We start from the raw sequence: 10,339 nt of genomic DNA on the forward strand, positions 1-10,339 counted from the left end.
TCCTGAACAAACCCGCCATTATTAAATAGTATAGCCAGCTGTGTTTTTTTTGCTGCCTCCAGCTTCTTTTGAAACTAAATTTGTCTTCTGGCAAACAGCCACATGCCGAGAATCAAAAACCACACACCTGTGTGTGTGTCGCGTTAGGTCACGGCAGTTTCCTGCGGCGTCGCTATGACGCGCAGCCACGCTCGCCTCACGCATGAGGCGGTACTAAATCTGCAATGGAAAAAAAGGAGGACGGGGCACCGCGACCGAGTCGAGTAGAGCCGAGTAGAGCTGGTACTAGCAGTGGGTAAGCACCATAAGATACTTCAATAGTTTATTCCAAATATAGATTTTAGGGTGCTTTCAGACTGTGAGCGACAGGTGCACGTTCATTAGAGCTGCAGCCTCCCTCTACTTGGAACGGCTGCCGTGTTTATAATTGTGAACGAAGGAGACGGCGGCAGCAACTGCTTGCTGACTCAAATCCCCTTCAAGTCAAGGACAATATTGTGTCAGTACTGTTATTGGAACAACATTTTTTGAAACTTTTCAAAAGTGTCTGTAAAACATTATTAGGCGAGTTCTTCACCCACTTAGTTTCCAAGCCATTCCTCTTCTAATGAAAAAGAAGCAGTGAGTGAAAGCATAAGGGTCAAAAAGGAAATGGTTCATACTAGAGCTGTAATCGGGCCTTAAAAGTTCGGCCCGACAAGGCCCGAGCCCGACAGAATTCGGCCCGAGCCCGACCAGTACATTTTGATTGACAGATTTTTAAAAGCCCGAACCCGTTTACAGCCCGACTGTACAAAAGGCCGTCTATCAGCAGTGATTAGAGTGCATGTCGGAAAATAGCTCTTCACACCGCAAGCGGGCACACGCACCACTCGGCGGAAAAGGGAGAGAAAGAAAAAAGAGACTGCGCCGCACGCACACAGCTGTTTTCCGTCAAGAATGAGTAATTTATAAATTTTTTAACATAATTTATTCATGACTAACGGAGGCTATCGGCCAGTTGGAAGTTGGAACAAAGAAATAAAATAAGTCCTCCAGAAGCCAGCCTCTGTTTCACCTCCTCAGCATCCATTTACACACCAATCGAAACGCTTCACCTGACCGCTCGTTTATTGCGCAACCAGGAGCGCAAGCTCGAGCCCGGCCCGAGCCCGTGTAACATGATAGAAATTAAGACCGAACCCGTTGGGTCCCGTCGGGTCCCGTCGGGTTCGGGCAAAGATCTTAAGCTCTAGTTCATACCTCATCTGAAATCAAAAGTCATGATATCATTAGAGACATGGAGATACCATTGTCAGACAGTCTCTCCTACAGAGAATAGTGTTTTTAACACTAAAAGTAACAGAAATAGTTGGTGTGAGCAATGAAAAAAGAGAGAACTTTAAACTCAACCTATTTTCTCACCTCCACACAACTGACCTATCACAGCATGATCACTGTGGGTTTCTGTACAAGCACAGTTCCCCCTAACCTGAGGGTGGAAATGTAAAATGCCAGTTGATTTGGTGATTTAGCGGCCAAGCTGAGTTTCCGGTGTCCGGTAATTACCGGTCATTGAACGAAAAAAAATGATGAGGACCAAAAATTCTAATTGTCTCCTGTCAGAATGACCGGGGGAAATAATTCCCTCTGCACAATTTGAATTGTGTTAAAAGATGTTACAGTAATTTTCATATCTTTCGTTCTATTAACAACTGTAATGTCAAAAACAATGAACAATCATATTTTTTTCATTTAGAAATGACTGTAGCGTATGCAATAAAGGGAAAAACGTTATGTCGCGTTCTCGCTCTGATTGAATGCAGAAGACTACCGTAGATTTACAACAAACGGTGACAAGCAAGTGGGAAGTCAAAGCCCAAGCCCTGGCGAAACAGGGAAATATTGTGAATGACTTTACAAAATCAAGCAGCGGCCAGGCTAACGTAAATGAGGCCAAGAAATTGTCAGCGAGGATGAGTCGGCACCAGCTACAGCCCGTCTCATTAACGTTAACAACACAGACGCACATATATGATTACAGCCGTCCACGGTTACGGAGGATTGACTTTGTCAACAGCAGTTCTTATTGGGATTACGGTGAAATCTATCCGGAATGGGTCAAACTGGCCAAAGTAGCATGCGTAAAACCCGCCTCCAGTGTGCCAGCAGAGAGAGGCTTCTCCCTGCAGGACTGCATCAAAACAGCGCAGCAGCGTCAGGCAGAGGCTTATGCGCATCGCGAGTTGCAGAGAGACACTTGTTTACAATTATTTAGATTCTAGTCGGCACTTGATCATTTTATGAGCCAGTCTGTTTGTACTGTAGTTTGTATTGTTTTATTTCCTCAGCCTAGCGAATGGAAAATAGCCCTATTTTAATTCAGATCAGCACAATTATGTGCATTGATTTAATTCTTTTGACCTCTCTGCCTGTAGCAAGTAGCCTACATTTCAAAATTGTATAAATCTACATCCCTTGATGATCAAATGTTTTTAAGCGCAATAAACACATACTTGCATACATACTACATCACTCATATTTGACCACAACTTTTTCCATTTGACCGGTAAAATGAAACTAGGTCACATGACCTGTGTTTCTAGTGGAAACTCGGGGGCGAAGCATGTGACTTTTATTTTATATTTATTTATATATATATATATATATATATATTTTATTAAAAATTAGAAATCAGTGAGTCCCACTACTACCTCCTTGGGTTAGTCCCTACAATGACTCAATATTTAGAGAGCATTGTTTTGTGTGTTTTCTTATTTCATTATGTGGCTTTATATATGTTAATGTAGAGCTTAGTGTATTTTTCAATGTGGTGTTAATTACTGTGATTTGTAGTAAAAAGTAAATAAGTATGTGGAAAAATTTAATAAAAAGATTTAAAATAAAATAGAGAGCATTGTTTCGTAGTGCAAAACAGAATATAATGAATTTGACTTTTTCTAAACTCATACTGTTTTTAATCAATTTGATTAACATTACAATGCATGTTATTTATTTATATATAAACTCCTGTGACCCACAATCCACTGAGTGGTTGATACAGTAAGTGGTTGTCCTCACCTGCGTAGTGCGTGTTCTCCTCTGAAGCGTGGCGACAGCGGCCCCTTCTCAAATGGGTAGTTGATGGTGGCGGGCTCTCTGAACAGGTAGCTCATTGTCATGCCCAGACCTGACATCGCAACACAATCATTCATGTTTAATTAGTTCTCAAACATCGTACAGATCACATGGAAAAAGAGTAGCCAAACCACCTCCAGTGGGTTTTTTTATATGAGCGATGTTCAGCTGACCTCTGAAGAGCTCTGTCCAGAGCAGCGTCTGAGCAGCTCGGTCTGTGATGGACTTCATATCTGTGGGGATCTCTTGGGCATTCACATACTCTGCACACAAAAACACAAGGCGAGAGGCACAAATGGAAAGAAAGCCCCGAGCTTCATAATGCTTGATTCTCCCATCACTACCATAGATAGCTGGCTAACCCAGTAATCTCACTTTCTGGTACAGGGCCCTGAAAGCCCTTCAAGGAGACACACGACAACAATACAACGAAATGAGTGTCGTTTATGCGTTGTAGTGGTACTTACTGAATCCTTCCCTTTGTGCAGACACACTGAAGGACCTCACTAGATTCTGGCTGGCCACAATAGTGCCTGAAAGGAAAGATAAATGAATAAGTGCATTGTCATTTAGATACTACATCCCAATAACTATACAACTGAACAATACTACACAGGTATCTGATATGGGCTTAAAGGGTAACTACCGTTTTTTCAACCTGTCTAAAAGGCGCTGACACACAGATCCGATAATCAGCCGTTGGACAGTCTGGCGAGGTCAGTGACTCGAGTCTGTTCGGTGTGTTCCGTGCCGGTGTCCGTCCGAGGGGCCGTCGGCCTTCATTTTGGCCAATTTGACTGATGTATAAACGGCGGGGCGGGCACTGCCGGCAGTCGGACTCAAATTACCCATCTGATTGGTGGAGTGCTAACACGGAAACAGGGAGCGGAATGAGCGTGACTCTGAAAATGTTTTCAGAAACACATTTCGGTGAACTGTTTTAGTACAATATGAAGCCGCCATGACAGTCTGGCTATGAATTTCCGGAGAAACCAGACCCACGTGACGCTTTCGTCCAATCAGCTGCCGGTTTTCATTTTTGGGCGACAATACAGATTAGCGCCGCCTGCTGTTATGGAGACGTATTACGTCTCGTCGCTTTGGTGTGTTCCAAGGCACTTTTTTGACCAACTCGGGGACACTGATCAGTCCAACTGCCTTTTCTGCCGAGGGTCGGCCGTCTGGTCTGTGTGTCTGCAGTGTAATAGACTGATGTGACCAAAAATCAAAAATGAATTTGGTCCAGCACTGAGCGAGATCGCAATGACTGGCCAGTGCAAACCGAGCTACAATGTAACCTAATGGGGCAATTGTGGAGCCTTGCTTTTTGTCCAATAAAAGTGATTTTTTTTGTTGCTACTGACAGGCTCAGATTGTTACTAAAAGTGTCTGATAACATTATCAATCTCAGGACGTGACTTTTTGTCCGAAGACAGCGGTGTGGAGAGTGAAACGCGAGACGATAGAAAGGCGTTCAGGTAGTCTGCTGTTACGGGGTAGGCTACAGAAATGATAGGCTCCTGTTATCTAAAAGATTTTCAATGTAATGTCTCAATATTTAAATGATTTTGACAATGTGTCAGTTGCACTAAAATGACTAGTATTATGTAAGAGGAACTGGATATGTTTCTGTTCCTTTAGGTGATTTAATCTTACCTGGCCTTGACACAGAGTACAGCAAACGCAATGTTGCAGCCATCATGTCTTAGAAGCTGAAACCAGACAGGATAGAACTTTGAGAAACAGTTCAAAAACAGCGACTGTATCAAAACATCATAGTATATTTATTATCTGACGCAAAAATTAGTCTCTATTAGTAAACAGTACATGGCTGTAAATAAACTGTCCCTATCTACTCCCAGTACCATAATCTAAATAGTGCAAGGTTGATTCTGACGAATACTAATCGGTGACATTACAACTTTTTAACCCTATTGCGAACTCTTTACGTTACTGTAACGTTAAATTCTGAGGCTAAGCCAGGTGTCGTCCCCAAAAGTGATCGTCTACCAAAAGGTGCCATCTGTGGGAGAGCCCTGTGTCCTACATCAGGGATCTTCAACGTCTTTTAGGCCAGGGACCCCTTCGCTGAAAGAGAGACCGAGTAGGGACCCCCTACCACATATATTGTATAGAATTGAGTTGCATATGAAACTGGGCAGAATGGATGAAAAGAAATGGATATTATGTATGCATTAGGGGTGCACAATATATCGACTCAATATCGTTATCACGATATCACGTTGCGCGATATTATACCGAAAGTCTCGCGATAATTACGCAATATTTTGTTTGCGTTTCATCCCGCCCGACATGTACCCAAAGAGTATAGAGGCAACAAGAAGCGAAACTCAATAGAACGTTGTGTTACATTCAGTCCAAGATGGCGGAGCTGCAGTTCCATTGAGTTTCTCCTCTTGTTACGTCTATACTCTTTGATGCACCTCTCGAAAAATACATATCACTTGGTAGCGTTGTATTTCCCCCGACTCATTTCCTGGTTCTCCTTCTCCATAAACAATATGAAATCAAGGAGAGGGTTAACTTTTCCTGCTCCAGATTTCCCACCGTGGTCAGAAAGAACAGAGGAGACACTTTGTTTCTCTCACTATAACTCTAGAGTCACTACTCGCTCCAAAGTAAATCGCCGTCACTCTCTCACTTCTACCTCGCTCTACCACACACCAGAGCACGTATAAACATCAGCTGCGTGGAGCCTCCGCAGAACCATAAAACGAAGCGAAAGAAAAGAAAGGACCTAAAGAGAGAGCGAAGAGTGGAGCAAAAAGAACACAAAAGTAAGAAAATTAGTGTTGCTCTGGGAGACGACGAAATAACAGAGATTGAAAGGAAACCTGCCTAGCCTACCCCCGGTTGCTTGGCAACAGTAAACAGAAATTCTTCGGTGCTACCTTAAACCACGTCTTAAAAGTTACTTCAGAGGTATTGTTAAGTCACAAGAACGATGTTTTTGGATTTAAAAGTATTTATTTCTCGATAAAAGTAACACAATATATGAGATTAAATGCCAAACATATCAGACATATACATAAATACGATGTCCTGAAGCGTTTTCCGCCATCTTAAATTATTTTCTTCAACTTGAGCCACTGACATACGTCATGCTGTCCTCACGCTGCCTTCACTCTGATTGGCAGTCGCTCGTGGCCAAACGGCCACTCATATTGAAAATGAAAGGTAGCTGTCTTTTGTAGCTAATATGACTGTAGGGTAATGCCTCCTCCTCGGTAGCTTGGAAATAGGTTGGCTCTAAGCCAACAGATGTGCATTGCATTGTTTTTTTATACTGTAGTGTATATACAACCAGTACAACATGTCCTGTTCTATAGACATGCTCTTTATTTATTTATTTTATACTGTCCAACCAGTAAAACATGTCCTGTAGACACATGTTGGACCAGTCCAATATGACTGTCAGTTGAAATAAACCTTGTGTTGTAAGAAAACTTGTTTTATTTGTTATAAATCTATTTTGATGCGTTTTCCCATAACTTACTTACCGTAATTTTACATGTTTAAAAATATCGAAATTAATATCGATATCGCAATATTCATTATCGATATCACAATATCAAATTTTTTTTCAATATCGTGCACCCCTAGTATACATCATGTTTTTAAATGTTAAACAATACACCTGGAAGACACAGTGACTCCTTAAGCTTAACTGTATGGCTACCATAGTTACCTATAGTAAGCTTATCTTCAATGTGTAAATCATTTTTTTTCCACAAATAGGCCAACTTATCTTTTTTTTTTTTTTTTTTTTTTTTTTTTTACATAATTTGGCGGACCCCCTGCACTAACTCTGAGGACAACCTAGGGGTCCCGGACCCCGTGTTGAAGATCTCTGCCCTAGATTATGACCATTCCAATCTTTTTTCCACTTGCCAAAAAGTGATTGCAGCTTCTACCATGTCATTGAAAAGTTGTTTTTAAAAATACCTCAAAATTACTTGATTTGATTCCTGAGGCTTATAGTTGACAGATCATAGCCAACCGCGAACTTTTTACCTGCTGAAATACCTTGAATAGGCCAATACAACCAGTAACACGCTTTCCAAGTGCGCTGCGGACATATTTAAACTGGGCGATACAGCTTATCAGGCTGCGCACCTTCCCACGGACAGCAATCCGTTTTTGGCGGATGGTCACTATTTGGCACGACACCTGTCCGCACCGCAAAAACAACAATCACTGAATACTGATAAACATTGCTTGTTCTGCACGATGATGTAGCTAATGTTAGTTTCTCAGCTGCTGACGCTAGCCTTATCTGACTTAATGTTACAAACTTAAAGTCATACAACGTTACTGAAGCACATCAAACTAACTTAACTTTGATCTGAACTCTTTAACCGTGAATTTCTGACCTAAGCTAATATGACGCCAGCACTTAACGTCACTCACTTAGGTAGCACAAAATGCCCTCGCGACCACTTGACTTCGCAGCACATCACTACTGTTCTGTAATCTGTACACAATACATGGTGGTTGAATTTGCCTTTAATTTGTGAAAAGTAAAGGCAGGTCGCTAAGCTAAGATAGCGTTAGCATTGATTAGTAGCCAGGTTAGAGCACATACTGTCAAGGACTTTCGCACTGAGGTCGCGTAAGGTGAATTAAGGGTGATTCTAATTCTTTCAAGGTCAGGTATAAATAATTATAAAGTAACTATTTGATGTGACGTGACGGAGCTGTGTAATATTTTATGAATTTAAATGGTTTTAAACTCACCGAAACGTCGCTATTTGGCCTTCTGAACCAGAACAGCGGACGGTTTTGCGGAACGGACAGTGGGCGTGAAGGGAAGTTAACCAACGTGATGGCGTCATGAGCGTATTGTTCTTCTTTTTACTGATTTTACGAACAGCAGCTTGCATCCTGTTGCATTACTGCCATCTTATGGATTAAGCTAAGTCATACAGTGTCCAGTAGTCACAGTTTCGGTTTTCCTCATCAGTCTTGGGACACTTTCTGAACAGGCCAAAAATAAAGAGTTGACTGTTTCTGTGAAGCAAGGCTTAACATCTCTTATTCTTAAACCAACAAAGATCTTATATATATCTTGATTAACTTGATTCAGACTACAAATTACGTGCTGCACTGTATGATAAAAGATTACAATTTTGTTTAGGAGAAATTATTTCTGCAACACAGTCAGGGTTTATGAAAGGTCGGCACATTTCTAATAATATCCGACTTGCTAAAATTTTAGATTCCCCAAAATTATTTTGTGACACTTGATGTTATTTTTGGACTTTTACAAGCTTTCGCCATAATTTGTTTATTGTCAATTGCAAAGGTGTAGGTATTAAAATGAAAACGAAAACTTAAATAGTATAAATTTAGCAGAGGTTTAGCAGAGGTGAAAGAAGGGACTGGAGAGGTACACACCTTCTATGTCTGTAAAGGGTGGGTACCCATAGAACCAATTTTCATTCAGATACATTGAGGTGAAAGGTCAAGGGACCCCTGTCAAAATGGCCAATGTTGCAATTTGCTCTTTGTCATATCATAACTTGTTCCTTCACCCTTATCTGTTGCACCACCACCTCTCATTTCATTTCAACATTTCCTTTGCCTTCTCCATCTGCACTTCAGTATTACATGTGTACAAGTTTCAATATCCCAAAACTTGCGCACATTTTACTTCTCCAACTTGCTCTCTAATAATTGTTATCTTAAACAGATCCACTTTCTTTACTCCCCTCTCCCACACTGAAAAAAGTCTAACTTTGCTGTTGTTCGTTTAATGTGCATTTTCTCGTTGAAATAGCTGAAAATTATTAGTTTTTTAATTTAAAGTAAACGTTCTAGTTTATGTTTATGGTTGAATCCTTTTTCTTTATATGAATACAATATAAATTGGCAGCGGGACATTAAACTGAATTTATTCATTTGATCAGAGCATTTTTATTAGATCTGTTGAAATTCTCGAGAAGCCAAACCCACGACACACGTTCGTCCAATCAGCTGCCGGTCAGGGGCGTGGCGCATCAACCATGGATGTATGACGTCGCGACACCGCGCTTCAGTCGTGCCGGACATATGGATCTCTACCGTAAGGCTCACACCTAAATTATAAAATGTATGTCTCTGTAAATTCACCATGGGTACTGCATGATGTTTCAGGAGTTGTGCTACTATTCACAGCTCCATGATTTGTTTTCTGATGACATCAATAGTCTCGTTTCGGGTGTTCAGCTGAAGCAGACTGTTTCTCTTCATACATTTGAAACAGATGTTCAATGTTATCAATTTATTAAACAACAAATAAAAATGTGTTCTAAAGGAAAGTGTTCTGAGTAGTCATTGATCAAAATGTATTAAAATCAGTTTTTTCAAATTTGATTTACTATACGTTTGAAATAATGACAACTGTTAGTTTTTTATTTGAGACAACCTAAAATAATTAATTTACTCGGATGTATAAATAATTAGTTTGACCCAACCTTTAAAAAGTGGTTGCTTGGAGTTAAACTTTTCAGGTTAAACTAAATTAAATTATTTACTTTGAGTCAATGTCAACTATTTCGTGTGATTGATTACTTCAATTCTTTAAGTTGATCCAAGTTTTTTTTTTTTTCAGTGCACAAATTGTACACTACATAAAGCAACCTTGCCTTTGGGTCCTTCTCCGGCCTCACCCTCTCTTCCCTCATTCTCTGTTCCACCTGTGCTGGCTGGTCCTTTTTCTTTGTTGAAGGAACAACGTAAAAATATAAGGCTATCAGTCGATATCCTGACCCAATGTCCCCCACAATACCCAATCCTATACAGTGCTGCTCATGAGTATAGGAACCCATGCTAAAGTTGACTAAAAAGAGGAATAAAAAAATCATCTTTTGGAAATTGATCTTAATGCCTTAATTGAAAAAATTAGGAAAAATCCAACCTTTGAGAACACCAATTTTCTTTGTGAATGAATAATGTATCGTAAATAAATAAATGTTCTTCCTTAAAATACAAGGGGCATAAGTAGACACCCCTATGTTAAATTCCCATAGAGGCAGGCAGATTTTTATTTTTAAAGGCCAGTTATTTCATGGATCCAGGATACTATGCATCCTGATAAAGTTTCCTTGGCCTTTGGAATTAAAATAGCCCCACATCATCACATACCCTTCACCATACCTAGAGATTGGCATGGTTTTATTTCAGTTAGCCTAATAGCTTTGATTTGCATTGAGAGATGATT

The 10,339-nt window shown here is 40.5% G+C and overlaps 1 protein-coding gene across 1 annotated transcript in view; it reads right to left on the reverse strand.

Moving 5' to 3' along the window:
* The window catches only part of ndufs8a (NADH:ubiquinone oxidoreductase core subunit S8a), a 16,213-nt gene extending 8,172 nt beyond the window's left edge, over positions 1-8,041 (reverse strand). The window contains exons 1-5 of the mRNA XM_036000163.1: positions 7,876-8,041; positions 4,774-4,829; positions 3,585-3,650; positions 3,291-3,380; positions 3,061-3,169 (exon numbers count right to left, since the gene is read on the reverse strand). Coding sequence (XP_035856056.1) covers positions 3,061-3,169; positions 3,291-3,380; positions 3,585-3,650; positions 4,774-4,819 — 311 coding nt within the window. The 5' untranslated portion in view covers positions 4,820-4,829; positions 7,876-8,041. The remainder of the gene's footprint in view (positions 1-3,060; positions 3,170-3,290; positions 3,381-3,584; positions 3,651-4,773; positions 4,830-7,875) is intronic.
* Positions 8,042-10,339: the final 2,298 nt, after the last annotated feature.

This window comes from Sander lucioperca, chromosome 4, assembly GCF_008315115.2.
Source record: "Sander lucioperca isolate FBNREF2018 chromosome 4, SLUC_FBN_1.2, whole genome shotgun sequence".
Classification (NCBI taxonomy): Eukaryota; Metazoa; Chordata; class Actinopteri; order Perciformes; family Percidae; genus Sander; species Sander lucioperca.